Here is a 15,763-nt window from a genome sequence, read left to right as displayed (position 1 = left end):
TTGTTTGTAACATCTACATGCATTTATATTCATTCTAGTCTGGTACTTTTCAGAACATGTGCAAATCAATGTGAGAAGGCTCTTTTCCAACATACTTTATAGCTTATTAAAGGGTTAATTACCACACAGATGAAACAGGCCTGTTTTTTTCTGTCTTTGGCACATCAAACAACTTTCTTTAATTATGTAATTAATATTTGGAGTTTTCATCTTAATTGTGTGGAGCAGGCTAGCTCATTTGCATAGGGTAATGAGAGGGATGTTTCCATTACAGGTAATTAGGTACTTGAGAGGCAAGTGTGTGGCTAGGAGGCTGGGAAAGAGGAAAGGAAAAAGGAGGGATGAGGGGTACGATCGGAAAAAAGACAGATAACCGTATCGTATTACCGAACAAGGAGGCGTTAGCATCTGTAACGACATGCCTGTCAAATGAATTGCAAAGCAAACACTTAGTAACTGCCAGAATGAAATATGGTTTCACAGCAAAATCAGTGTCGCAATCAGTCGACTGCTCTGATAAAGATGCTAGACTGAAATTAGACTTTATGAAGACTTTTATAAAAAATAAAATAAATGAGTGTGTCTATTAATGATTTTTAAGTTTTGGCAATGTTTAAGCAAATGACATTACATAAAAATACAAGTTGTTTCCAATACAAAACACTGGTAACTGAGTCAAACTGCAAAAAGTATCAACCTCTCAAAAACATTACAAAATCTTTTATGAAATCATTTTAACATTGGAATGATATAAAAAATACAAGTTGTTTTCAACAGAAAACATCTAATAACAAAATCTTATCAAAATATTGTAACCGAGTCACTGTAAATAGTATCAACCTCTCTAAAACAACAGGAACTCTTTTATTAAACGGTTTAAAAATTAAATTACACACAAATACAAGTTGTTTTCAATAGAAAACATCTAATAATACACAATTATATTAAAAAAGTTCATGCAAACAGTATCGACCTCTCTAAAACATTAGAAAATCTTTTATTAAAGAGTTAGACCCCCTGTAGATGTATTTTGGTTCTACGATTATGGATTCCTCCAATCTCCAAGAGCTCTATTTTCAGTTTGTAAGCCTCTTCAGAACAACCCACACACGAGACACAGGGTCAGAGAGTATCGCATACACCTGCTCCAGCTCCACACACACACACACACACACACACACACACACACTTGCACGATCATACCCACAAACACACACTAACGGCTGCATGCATGCAAAAAACTAAACCCACACAAGCCCTCAGACAACACGCTTTCACATTCAGATGCCTGTGAAGGTATGAACAATCCAAACACACAAAGATCTGAACAAGAAAAAAGGTTAAAAAAATGCACATCCTTGCAAAATCAAGTTGGAAAATTAGCATAAATATTTTATTACGCAATAAATGCATAAATATGGCTTAGTAATGCATTTTGATGCTGCATAAAAACTCATTAATACTTGCTATTTAACTGAGCTCCAACACACAGATACCACAATCACGAGGCGGTGTTGTGGTAATGCCATAACTGCGAGTGCAGTGGAGGTGATCTGTCGAAAAGCTTTCAGAGGGAGATTCACAGAGAGTGTGCGAAGGAGAAGAGTGGTGTTACCGCGGCTCAACACCAACATCCATAGCTTTTTCCACTCTCAACACCTCTTGCCTAATACAGAATGACAGCTGTGTGTGTGTGTGTGTGTGTGAAGCGGAGGGGGTGTGTGTGGTGGCACGGATGCATGGAGCACTAATGGATCGGAGAGTGTGTGTATTTTTAAGTGTAAAAAAGAGACTTCAAATGAAAACAAATGAATGTAAGAATGCAGGTTATCCAGCCCAAAGGCGGCAGATGAGTGAGTGAGTGTGTGTGTGTGTGTGTGTGTGTGTGTGTTTGTGTGTGTTATGGTGGGGAAGGGGGTGGGGGGGTTGGGACCGGCGAACAGGATTACGGAGGCAGGATCAACACCAGTATAGTAGTGTGGTGTTCACCCTGGTTGTTCACAGCCCAAAAAATAAGTCAGTGGAACACGACACACACCGACATCAACCCAAACGACATGTCCTGCGTCCCGACTCAAACTCTCCTCAACCTTTTCCCTTCGACAACACACACACACAAAAAAAAAATCTTGGTTTCTGACATGAGGTGATGAGACCACCAGTTCTTGATTTAAAACCGAAACTTTGAGTGCGTAAAATAAGAATAAAAAGTATTATGTTAAATAAATAAAAAATCATTTATTTTCTAATGCATCTCAGGAACAGAAAAATCAGACATCAGCATACTAACAGCCTCCTCTTTTTTGACATTCAGCTGCTTCAGCAACAGAACTTTATCATTCATATCAAAGAACTTAATTTCCTTGCAAAACTGAAATGTAAAACAATGCCACAACTTAATTTCCCTGAAACAAACACTTGCACAAGCCCCAACTCTCTCTCTCTCTCTCTCTCTCTTGCTCTTTCTCTTTGCACGAGACGCTCTACAGAGAGTTGGCTGACTATGAATAAAGCCCTTTGCAGCTAGACTCGCTCGCAAAAAAAGGAAGTTTACAAAAAGGACAGATAAAACCCCAGCATGCTTTTCTCCTCTTACCTTTCATAGCTGAAATCACAAAATACATCATTAAGCTCGGCGGTCCATAGGCGAGCGGTATCGCAAGTGCTAGCTCAAGCAGTCCACTGCTGTTTCAGCAGCAGCTGGCCAGCATAGCTCTGCCACTCAGCTGCGCTCGCATGACCACACCAGAATCCATGTGACTCTGACATCAGCGCTCCCTCACTCCTGGGCCCGCCCCTGGGTTGTGATTGGCAGAGGAGGTGGCCAATGAAAGGGGAGGGGAGGGAAAAAAGGGGGTTGGGTCTTTTTCTACAGACTGCAGTGGCTGTGACCGGGGCTGATGGGATGGGTGAGGGGGGTACAGGGTGGCTGTCACCGTCTCTTGTGCTTTATCGCAAACAAGAGAAAGTCATAACAGAAGCACGACAACAAACAAGTTTTTATTTTTTTCAGTTTGCAGTCCTGATGGTAAAAGGACTGAGAGAATGGTTAGTGGGACACAAAAAAGTAAAGACTTATATATATAAAAAAGGACAAATAAAAAGTGCTTTACAATGATTATATATTATATTATGTATAATAATATTATTATATAATTATTATTACATAAAGCAGAAACACAATGCCAAACTATTTTTAAGCGCTCAATCTACAGCGACCGAGAGAATTGTTGATGGGATATACTGTATTATAAATATTATAAAATGCTACCATTTATTATGTATAGTGTCATTATTAAAGTGCTAAATTACAGAAACATGCCACGAAGAACCTAGGACCTATTTGTAATTTCAAAGTTGAATATTTGATTAATATTTTAACAAACTGTCTAACAGCTTTATATAGTTTGTTAATTAATTTATTAATATCTATCTAAAATTTAAACGAATCTAGATTAATTAATTGACCTCACTAGTTAACCATCTAGTTGTTCACTGTGAGCCATTCTAAGCAACTAATTCCTTAAACATGTGGTCCTGGACATTTTTTTATGAGTCCAATTAGTAGACTGTACCATATCGTGTAATTTACTGGACACCCATTCTTCACAGGTCCCGGGACATTTTCCTTCCAAACAAACGTCCTGTCATCTCTGATACCTGTCATAGTGTGTATATTTAATGTAACTAATGCTTTGGCAAAGCAGAGCTTATTTTATCATGCCAATAAAGCTATTGAACGAAAGGGGCAGAAAAAGGAGCGAATTAAAAAAAGAATCATGTTTTTGTTTTGTCTTGGTGCTATGACAGCAGTCTCTCTCTTCCTGTGTGCTAATATTAGATAGGCAGATGAGGCTGCAAGCAACTCCAGATGTTTTCTGAGAGAGATAGAGAGAGAGCGAGCGAGAGCATGTTACTGGCCGTTTCTCTGACCTCCCTCCAGAAGGCTGGTTTCATCTTTTCCTCTCTCGCTGCTCGGTGTCCTGCCTGCTGAGAGAGGCGCTCACACGGGCTGCCCTGGCAGCTGAGTTCCAGAAGATAGCAGGAGAGAGAGGAAGAGAGGGACTCATACTGATCCTCCCACCACACAGTGACTGTCTGATGAGTTTCACTATCTCACCATCCTTTTCATTTTCTCTCTCCATCGCTCCGTCAGAGACCCCCACCCTCTCATGAGCTCTCTCTCTCTCTCTCTCTCTAATAATCTGCTCAGGCTTCTTAGCAGCTGGCTGCTCATGATTCTGGTTTTAGAGAGAGCTGGCTTCGGCCACAAACCAAACCCAGCTCCATTTTGAGCCTCATAAATAAGCCCCTGCTCTTCTCATCTCCACCCTGGACTAACGTGAATCTCAGATAGCAATATGTCAGTGCATTAAAAGAGAGAGAGAGAGAAAAAAATATATATATTACTGAAGTATCTGAAGCATGACCTCTAATAAAAATAATTGTATTGAACGGTCTACTAAAGCCCTAAGCCCTTTAATAAAAGTATTGCTTAATATTAATAATTATAATATATAAAATACGTCACAATCATTTGCAAGAGTAACCATAATTTGCACTAAAAACCTAAAAGAAATTATAATTTGATGTTAACCTCTACAATAAATAAAAAATAAACACAACACAATACAACACATTGCAACACAATGCAAAACAAAACTAAGCAAAACAAACAAATTTGAATTTGGAGTTCCCTTATTCATTTATTCGGGCTTTGTTGTTAGCTGTATAGTAACAGCTGTATTTTACTTGAAACTACTGCATGGTTACCACTGTATATTTACTTTAATTTAGAGTTATAAATATGTCTGTATGTGTGATAGACTAAAGGTAAAATCACTCTTTACCTGACTGGCTGTGGTTGCTATGCTAATTTAACACTAAATGAGCAGGAATAACTGCGCTGTGTATCCCCTGAATAAAAAAAAAATGCAAATACACACTCCGCACCTGATGCCATAAATCTCTGAAATTACTGTCTGATCACGACCTCTTGTGTGATCCATTAGAGGCAGCGAAAATAAATTAACTCATGTTATGTCAACACTAATCCATCAACAGTCTTCGCTTAATAAGCAAAATATAATTTCCCCTCCATGATTATCAAATGAGGTGTATCATAGCTGAAAATTAGCCACGCCGAAAGTTGCATTAGCTGCCGTGGAGGTAGTTTAGCTAGTGTCACGCTGTGCTGTTAGCATTAGTGTTAGCGGTGGGCTGTTTTGCCTCTATTAGGCTACTGTGTTTTTGTCTGTGTGGTGCTCGTGCTCTTTGGTGAGTCAGTCTAACTGCAACTTGCAGTAAGGTTAAACTGCTTCGCTCTGTCGAGATACTTGTGGTCGGTAGGTAAGCAACAGTGCTGTGGTTAGAGCAGACTGCTGAGAGAAAGGCTTTCAGAACAGCATGCTGTAGCCTCTGGGCAGTGCAGTTCAGACTCGCACGTGTGTACGTGGAGTGGAAAAAAGGCTACATGTGCACTCGCATGCAAAAACTAACAGCACGTTTTCGTCTTCCTAAAGCTTTAGATCTCAGTGCGATAACCCCAGATTAGACTACAAACGAGTTATCAGTAATGGTGGAAAAAAGACGTCTGTGGCTTTGAGAGTTGCTGATGAAAAGGATAGTGGAACATTTGTCTTGTCGTGTGTGTGAAATGTTTAGAACGGTGGGTAACTGTAGCTCTGACAATGAACTTCTCAACTTTGCATATACATCACCGCATGATATAACCACCATGCCACTCATTATAAGGCTGATGAGTATCAGTGATATACAAAAGCATTGGTTTCTACAAAACACTAGGCATTTAGACCAGCGAGGCATGTCAAATCGCACGTTGTAATTTCCTAGTGTGTCCCTAACCAGTCACTGGAGATGTCGGCATCTCCGAGGTGTCAAAAATCAAACTGTGAAGAACTGCAACAATCAACGAAGGAATTAAGTGGTGTTAATGACAACAGCTGCCACCAGACAGGCCTCGTCTTCTCCGCTCCATGCCCTGGAATGCATTTCCCCTCCTTTCAAACCCGGCTTTCCCAAACTCAGAACCAAGGCCTGTGGAGTTTGATGGTAGTCTCAGAAGACATTGTCTATTTTCAGGCAATTAATTGATTGAATTGCTTTGTTCAATCAAAGCACTAACCCAACCCAGTGACCGGGAATCGCCAAGTAGGACATGTTCCTGGATTAGCATCCTTATTGCAATCTTCCAATCAATCGAACAGATTTTAGGGATAAGGTTAAGGTTAGGGGTCAGAGGCTTGAAGAATGTTCTTCTGAATCAGCAGTTTCCTTCAGATTTATGGTTTGGATTTGGTATTAGGAACTTTCCAGAGGAACGTTGTTTCAGGACCAACAAAAGCCATGGATCCAGGAATACGTTCTCCTTGGCAAAATCATGTCGATCAAAGAACTTAACCCTAGAACTGGTCACCTTGATTTTGCCAAGACATACTCCTGGATCAACATATTTTGTTCCAAAAACGAAGTCCCACTCTTATACCTACCCCTACACTTAACACTTCTCATAACTGACCCACACAATCAAAGTGAAGTGATAAGTGGCTAAGAATGAAACAGAAACCCCATGGTTTTAAGTCTAATCTTGACATTAACTGCTCACGTTTCCCTCAAATCTGACTGAAATATTGTTGATGTTGATACAGAAACATGTTCTACCAGGTGAAATCACGTTCACCCCCTTGAAACCAACCAAAAATTGGTTGATGTTGTCTGAGAACAACAAAAGATGTTGATCCAGGCAACATGAAACATAATACAGTGAACGAGCTCAGGAAAGTGTACAACCTTTGTTTACACCACATTTCATGTGCCATCTTTGCCTCAAGCGTAGCTACAATTCAATCTGGTTCTTCATAAAACATTAGTAAAGAGCCTTAACGCAACAAGAAAATCTTCTCACCAACTTATTATATCAAATATTGGCCAGGCGTGGGTGTATCTCTACCATGACCCAGCGAGGGCTAAAGGTGGTCTCTGTCAATCTCATTTCCCTATAAAAATGGCAGCCCTAGTCAAGTGTCTGGCTCTCCACCTCCTGATTAATTCAAGCAAATGTATTTATTGTAAACAACCCCTGTGGGATGGAATTCAATTGAGAGGGGACGCAGAGCATCCACTGGTGCCCCCGAGGAGCCAGGCGGAGGACTGCAGCCGATAATGGGCTCATTAGCAGTCTGTCAGTAGCATCCCACGCACGGGCAGAACAGCAGCTGATCCTCTATCCTCTTTAACTCCTGCCTCTCCTCAACACTAAAACCACAGCTCAATGGCAGGAAGGAGTTTGCTTTATTGGAACACATAGAATGTAATTGCAGACAAAATAAAGCGACCCGTTTAAGTGTGAATGATTCATCAGTACATTATTAAAAAGAAAAAAGTTTGTTTTTAGAATGTTTCAAAATGTAGCTACTTCTGAAACTACTTTTCTTCTCATGCAAAAGAGGCATTAGAACGGGAACAGACTGACTAATTATATATTTAATAAATGGGAGAAATCATTCCATTAAATAAAATGCTACAACGCTCCTGTAGAACAGTACAGTATTACGTTAACAAGGCCAAAGGCCATTTTTGTATGGTTTGGCCTAAAAAAGGGGAACATTTCATGATACATTGTTGTCAAATTTTATTCCTGATTTGAAATGTGTGTAATTGTAGCTTAATATGGACTTACAGTTTTGGAGATTTTAGTATTTCTCAATTCAAGTACCTTTACTCAAAGGATTCGGATAGGTGTCTGAAGGCATAACGAGATGGACGACACCAAAAAAAAAAAAAAGTGACTTGCCTTAAAGAGATTATGAACATTACCAATACACCAATTATATTATACTTTTTCCAAGTTCAAATTAAAGTGGTAAATTTGTGAAAAAAAAAAAATGGTACGCTGACATACAGCAATGGTGCTGTAAAAGGACTGCATTTGAAAATTAGCCAGCTGGCTAACACTGGCACATTTACAAAAAAATGTTGATTAATTTGTGTTGTCATTAAATAAATAAACAAAAAGTAGGAATTTAGGGACTTTTTTTTAAGTTGGAGGGTTTTAGCATGCTAACGTTAGCATGCTAACAGTAACTCAACTAAAACACTCTCCTTGAAGCCTCAATTAATACACTGTAAAACACTTCTGCTAAATATGCTAAGAAAAAAATCTAGATATGACTTCAACCTTACTAAACGATGCGTAACAAATGCTGTTTCAAGCCATCCTGAATGTCTTACTGCAGCCAGACTAGCCTACACTGCAATATTGTCACAAGCAGCTATAACCTATGATAGCCTATATTATGTTTCTCAGCACCAAAAACCACATCCTCACATAATATTAAAGGAGTCTGTGCACTCTAGACACCTACTCTTTGATTCAAGATTTATTGAATTACTCCGAGGTAAAGTGAAGAGGATGATGGTCTCACTGAGACAGATGTCACATGTTAGAAGAGATTCACAGGAAGGAACTAATATCAGTCTATCAACAGCATACATCCAACAACATGATCACCAAAAACCACATCCTCACATAATATTAAAGGAGTCTGTGCACTCTAGACACCTACTCTTTGATTCAAGATTTATTGAATTACTCAGAGGTAAAGTGAAGAGGATGATGGTCTCACTGAGACAGATGTCACATGTTAGAAGAGATTCACAGGAAGGAACTAATATCAGTCTATCAACAGCATACATCCAACAACATGATCACCAGATAGAGGCCAAAGCTACTGCTTTATCTGGATTAAGCCAAGAGTGTCTGTTACAGTCAACCCTGACGAGAGTAACAACATATATATCACAGAAGTGCCACTTTCTCACAGTAATGCCGAAAGTGACATGGCAGCCAGTTCAAACCATCACTGAATTAACAAGTCCCCCTAAATACACACCAACAACCTCAATATGGATCAGTTTAATACATACGACGAAGAGTGCGGGGGCACAATATCAAACCGTAAGCGCACGAGCCCGTATAAAACAATCATAAACCAATTTAGAGCCATTCCAGGCAATTTCCTGTGGCTTCCATCTGAGAAGAGGACTTCAATAAATCACTCCGACAACAAGGGGAATATCTATTTCCAGGATAAATAGACAAGACTATTGGGCTTCTTTTCTTTGAAAGAGAGGGAGACGTTACAGAAGGAGTTCAAACACAAAAAGCGGAAAGGATTCAGAGAATTAGAATGTTTTTTTTTTCTTTTGAGAAACTCTGAGTTTATTTTCAAGATCATTTTTAGCACTGATTTAATAATCCAGAAATGTAGGTTGGGGATATCTAATTGAGATGCTTAACCACCACAAATGGTTCTCAAATCATCAGCTATAGCCACCAACAGGAAGTGTTCGATTTCTAAAGACCACTTTCTTTTAAGAACTCTGCGGGACTCCAAATTTCACAATGTCGCGTTTGAGTCTCGCAGAAGACGAAGAAAGAGGGTTATACGACCGAAATGAATCCCCTTGTCAAGATCCAGACAAAGTGCTCCCACTAGCACCGAACAAAACCCAAAAATGGCTTTCTTCGTTAGTGTGCGGTATAATGACACTATGCTCCAAAGAATGACTCAGCCTCAGTTTTGGAAGCAATTATTGAAAAATGGGCCAATGAGATTGGCTTCATTTTACGTTTTGGATAGCACTTTGGGGAGACGGCTTGAAATAAAATATTGCCAAATACCCACTTGATAGCCTACTGGAACATTCACAGTTTGTATGAAATACTAAAGCTTAACTTTTATATTTAAAAAACTGTAGGCCTCTGTTCAAACTCTGTATAGCATACTATGAGTTTTCCAACTAAGAAACATTTGTTTTTCCAAAAAACATTTACAAAATCATCAAAATATAATTGTGCTGTAAGCAAAGATTAATAATCAACAAAATAAAACGAGCCAAGTCACCAGACAAAACATCTAGAGCAAATACAAACGGACTTGCCAAGAACAAAGCGTGGAGACCAGAGACAGAAAGCTTTGTTTGACATGTTACTCAAACAAATCTCCAATCCTCCTCTACACTGAGCGTGTTTACTTCAAATTAAATTTGAACCCTTCCAGGTATTAATAATATGGAGACATTTGGCAGTAAACAATTTGATAAGCATTAAACTCCCCTTGTGCTCAGTCTAATTGAAAACATCAGATGGCCCCAAGCGGCTGTTCGCTTGCTGTTGCCGTCGATGTTGTCGCTGCTCGGTTAGTTTTAATAGAGCAGAGATGTCAAACCAATTTCTTTGTCTTTGGGCATTTTCTCGTGTTGCCGACGTGGCTGAAAGAGACAAACAAATAAATGTGTTTATGAGATTAATTTGTGAGAGGCTGTCAAGGTGAGCTGCGAATCGCTAATAGCAAGGACAAAAAACAAACAAACAAAAAAAAAAGCTCAGAGGACCAAGGTGAAAATGAGAAGAAGTGCCTCAGGTGTGGGATCCTATTTGAGATCGTATCAACCGATAGATTTAACCGACTGGAGGATTTGTGCTTCACTACGGTAAATGTGTATCGCCTTAGAGCTTAAGGAAGGAGAATAAAAAAAGAGTTCTTCTGTCTTAAAAAATATGAGAAGATCTCATCCAAGACTTTGGAAAGAGAGTTTGAGAGGAGGAGGGGACGTAGCACCATGTACCGGGGTCTGAACCGAGGCCAGGAAGAGACGTTCAGCATCCTAATGATCTCTTTCTTCCTCCCCGCATGAAACTCCCTCTCCCTGCAAAAAGGAAGTGGAGGTGATTGGGAGGGGAACCTCGCCAGCATCTCTACAGGAAGTAGGGCAGGTGATTTTGGGTGTGATAATTATGGTCATAACTAGGCATGAGGGATAGGTAATGGCCCTTCTTATCCTTCAAGTGGAGCGCCGGCAGTCGCAGTGACTGTCGCAGGCAAAAAGTATGATTATGTTTTTCTTTGCGTGCCTCTGACTGCGGTACGAGCGCCACCGACTGCTGAAAAGGGCAGCGGGGGATCGTGGCCTTTGAGGGGGAAGTTAACGAATGAACTTCATTACTGAGGAGCATACCGGGGAGACCCCCTGGAGCGTGTGATGTATTACCCTGTGTCAAACAAACACGCAACGTCCTCCCCCAACACACACTACAGTCCACACATCCTCAATGCCAAACGATTACATCAAATCTGGAAGAAGGGATAGGTGAACGGAGAAAAAGTTACTTGGGATTGAGAGAAAAATAAACAGAAGATAAAGGCATGTATATTTATAAAAACTGAAAAAAGAGTTTTTGTAAGAAATATCAAAATAATGTGAGAAATTGGCAGCTGTACATTAAAAAGGAATAAAAGGGGAGAAAATGAACAAATAAACAAAATCAAAAGTTTACTTAAATGACCTATGAAATATAGACCAAAGTAAAAAGTAAAAAAATAAAATAAAAACTACTTGGAAAAATGGTTGAGTTAAAAAAAAAAAAAAAAAAAAATGCAAGTTGAACATATATAAAAAAAAAAAAAAAAAAAAAAAAAAAGGGGTTAGGTAAAGAAAATATTTACTTAAGATGCCGTGTGGAAAAAAGAAGACACAAGAAAGTGATAGCTGTACAAAATGTCACACACACACACACTAACTAACCAACTAGCTAACTAAATAAACAAACAGACTGAAAGAAGATGTGGGTTAAAAAACATTGTAAATTAATGGCCTATTTAAATATTGTTTAAGTAAAATATAATAAAATAATAAAATAAAGCAAAATAATAAAATAAAATAAAAATAAATTAAAAAAGTGTGGTAACCCAGGCTGCTGTACAAATAAACAACTCTAAAAGACAGGTGTGTGTAAATGAAAAGTTTCCATGTGAGATGCCACGTGAAAAATAAAAAGAGTAACACAAGAAAGGCTGTGCATAATGACAAAATAATAATAAAAAAAAAGATTTGAAAAAGAAATGAGTAAGCAAGTAATACGAGTAGTGCTAAAAGGGAAACTATCTAATAAAAGATATAAAAAGGAAACGAGCAAAAAAGTGACTGAAAAATAAAAAGTGACATTATAAAAATCTGTTGTAGATAAAGGGGGAAAAAAACCTGAAAAACAACTCTGAAAGAAGAGAGGAGACAAAGTCTATATATATAAAAAAAGAGTTATGTAAGAAAAGTGCAGCTCAACAGACAGGGAAAACTGGCAAAACTAGAAAAAAAGAATGAGTAAATCATTACCTAAAATTACTTAATCTTAATGTTGCATAAGATAGAAGACAAGTCTGTTACAAATAAATGTAGAGAAAAACAAAACCTTTTGCATGTGCATGTTGTTGCTGCTGCTGCTACCACCTGTTCTCTGGTGCACAAAAGTACTTTCCAAGTTATAAGGTCAAAATGGCTTTCAACCACAACTGTGCCATGCACTGACTCTTCTCATTAGTTTTAAAGTCAGAGGTGCGTCACTCTAACACAGAGCAGCAGACCGCAGAGCACATTTTCAACTCATTTATTAGGATTTGCATTGTCCTGCAACTTTCCATCCAACTAAAACGCCATTATACCATAGCGGCGACAGAGGCTTTGTCCTCAAGATTGAGGGAGTTCTTGAGGCTGCAATACTCCTTGAATCTGGCCCTTTCGGTAGGCCCAAAACTAGTCTTTTTCTTTCTTCCCTTCTGTTTTTGAGCTCCTGGTCAGAGGGCTTTCGGCTTTTCTCTTTTACTGTTGACTTATGAGTATGCCACGGGTGTTTGGGAGCTATTTATCACGGGCCTGGCTCGTCCTGCACCCTCACACATTAGTAATGTTCTCCACTGTGGAGTAGGCCTGTCACAGCTCTCTTCCCCCAGAACCTTTGAACAAGGTAGGTCACGGCGAGGCCTCATGCATGCCCCACTTTTAGTCTTTCACGGCACCTTTAAGTTCGCACAGGCCCGTTCGGACAGAGTCGGCCTAGGGGCATCGTAGATACGGAGTGATGCAGAAGCAGCGACAGATCTTTTCTTCTGTGTTGTGAAGTACAGATTATCGAAATTTAGGGCAGGGACTTGGTTCTAGCCATCGATTGTTGAATAGATTTTGAGATGTGGATGTTGCACTTAAAAGTGGAGGCAGATGAATGTGAGCTTGCTGGGGCAGGAAAATCCAGTTAGAACATTTTGGGGGGGAATAACAACAAAAAACAAACAGGCAAACAAAAAACACATATGTATGGATGAATTGTTCACAATGAAATATGGAAGCTTTTTTCTGGCATGGGATAAAAATATAAAACAAAAAGGTAACTGCAAACTTTTTTTTTATTCTGAGTTTATATTGCACAATTCTGACTTTTTTCTCGCAATTCTGACTTGCGAGAAGTGCAAGATATAAATTCTGAATTGCAATATATACGCTCAGAACAACTGAAAGATCAAAAATATCAGAAATCTGAGAAATCTTGCAAAAGTTCTTTAAATTCTGAGCTTAAACCTCACAAATCTGTTTTTATTTGTTTCTGCTATGAAATAAAAAAAGTATCTCGCAATTCGTACATTTTTCTCGCAATTGCAAGTTTAAATCTCACAATTCTGACGTTTCACATTTCAGTGTGGTTATTACCTGCAGTGGAAAAAAAAATTAAAATATTTTTTTTTTGATGCTGTCAGATTATTGGAGTTCATTTTAGAAGAAAACAAATATACCTATTTTTATTCAAAATGCTGCTGCTAGCAACATGCTTCATCAATTGAGCTACAAGAACTGAAAAGTATGTGACAAAAAACATTCAACTAAGGTTTTCTGAGTAACATGAGGGGTGAAATGAGGTGTCCTATAACCAGAAAACAGAGCAGTAAACTCACTGGGGGAATTAAAAAAAAAAAAAAATCCCCCAACTTCTTATGTCGAGCACTTCGTATGTCTCTTCTTGTTTTCAGATTTGTTATTTTATTTTCAGTTTGGACGACAAATGCTGTTTGAAACCAAAACATGGGATTAAGGGATAAAATTTCTGTGCGTCGACCTTGATTCGGTAATCCAGTACATTATTGGGTAAAATGTACATTTGTCTCAAGAACACAACTCCTAGAGGAGCGTAATCTCTCTCTTACGACAGCTCCTTAATGCAACACAAAATGAGATGAGCGCTTCTTTCTGGGAATCAATCTAACTTAAAATTCCTCTTGAGCGATTTGTAATCTGTGAAGCTAAGGAATGTAATATCAAAGGCACTATTCACCCAAAAATGAAACATTCATGTCATTTTACTTTTTCTGTGAAACACCAAAGGAGATATTTAGTAGAACATCCTGGCTGCTCTTTTCCAGACAGTGAAAGCGAATGGGTATGGATGCTGTCAAGCTCCAAAAATGACATGAAAGGTGCTTTATTCCAGGTCTGAATAGTTTTGTGTGAGAAAAAGACCAAAATATGAGTCTTTTAAAGCATGTAGATCTGTCTGAGGCAAATAAGATTGTAAAGCTATGTTGGACGTGAATATGTTCAGACAACAATTTCTTAAGTAATACTTACTTAAAACTGCTATATGGTTTTAGAACATATAGAATATAGTTTGTGAGATTGGTAGAATACTTTTATGGTGCTTTCTTGTGACGTTTTTGAGCTCAACAGCATCTGTCCCCATTCACCTGCATTTAATAGAAAAGATCTCTAAGTAATATTTTTTTGTGTTATCTGGAAGAAAGAAAAACATACATATTTAAAAAAACAGATAGAAATTATATGAATATAACAACATACCTTCAAATCAATAATTACTATTCATTTACTTTTTACATGCTTGTAAAAGGGTTCTTGAGTTTTATGTTCAAGATTTGTACACTTTTTCGGTGTTTGTCCGTAGTGTATACGGCAGGGTGCGACCAATTTGAATTATGCAAGCAGAAATTAAAGAGGCGAGTTCTTTAATGACCGTGTGGTGAAAAATTAAGTTGATCTTTGGAGCGAGTCCACCACATCATTAAGGAGTCTGCCACTTAATCAGAATGGATACAAAGCCGGCAAGGTGCTAAGTGTGCAGGTGGAGTCGCACTGACAACCGCTGATACATTAAAACACTGCGAGGGAAGATGGTACAGGTAGAGGAGGAAAAGAGAGAGGGAGGACCTGAAAAGGTTGAAAAAGCGAGATGTGTGGCCATTTTATTCCCATGCTCACAACCCAAAATGAAAAGTATGTCATCATTTACTTTACTCACCTTCGTGTCATTCCAAACTTGTATGACTGTCTTTTTTCTATGGAACACACAGATTGAATAATGTGCTGGTTGCTTCTTTCCATGCAATTACAAAGAATGAGGACTGGATCTTTCAAGCCTCAGAAAGGATGTAAAAGTATCATAAAAGTAGCTAAAAAGAGCTCTATATCACTTATATTTCAAGCCTTCTGAAGCCATATGATAGCTTTGTGTAAGGGCTGTGTTTTAAGTTTTGGGTGAACTATCCCTTTAACACAACTTTCAAGAGGACCAAAAGACCCACACAGCTCTATTCACTCAGATACAGCATCTGTAGTCTGTTCTTCTGCGGCTATGAAGTGGTTTTCCAATGGTTTCTAAAGTATCTCTAATATGAAAGACTGATCTCTTTGAAAATCCCAGTCTTTTGCATGGTTTATTCAACAAAATTGCAGCTGAATAATTTAGAAACAGAAGTTTTACATGATAATTATAGTTCTCATTATTCCAGAGTGCATAATTGTCTCTGCACTTCTGCAGTTATTGCCATTGTAACTCACATAATAAAGATGGTTTGTGAAGAGGCATAATTCTTAAGGTGGAGGCTGACAGTTCAGCATAATATCC

At 38.5% G+C, this 15,763-nt stretch overlaps 1 protein-coding gene across 2 annotated transcripts in view; it reads right to left on the bottom strand.

Annotated features, from left to right (window-relative positions):
* Positions 1 to 15,763, bottom strand: part of LOC306868436 (nuclear receptor ROR-alpha A) — a 281,247-nt gene that overhangs the window by 52,342 nt on the left and 213,142 nt on the right. Inside the window, exon 1 of one of the 2 annotated variants that reach the window (XM_079414598.1) lies at positions 2,597 to 2,754. The exons of the other annotated variant lie outside the window; for it this stretch is intronic. Coding sequence (XP_079270724.1) covers positions 2,597 to 2,627 — 31 coding nt within the window. The 5' untranslated portion in view covers positions 2,628 to 2,754. Of the gene's footprint in view, positions 1 to 2,596; positions 2,755 to 15,763 lie in introns of those variants that run through there. 2 annotated transcript variants of the gene reach the window in all.

Source organism: Barbus barbus, assembly GCF_936440315.1.
Source record: "Barbus barbus genome assembly, chromosome: 50".
Taxonomy (NCBI): domain Eukaryota; kingdom Metazoa; phylum Chordata; class Actinopteri; order Cypriniformes; family Cyprinidae; genus Barbus; species Barbus barbus.
This window is presented reverse-complemented; position numbering and strand designations above follow the sequence as displayed.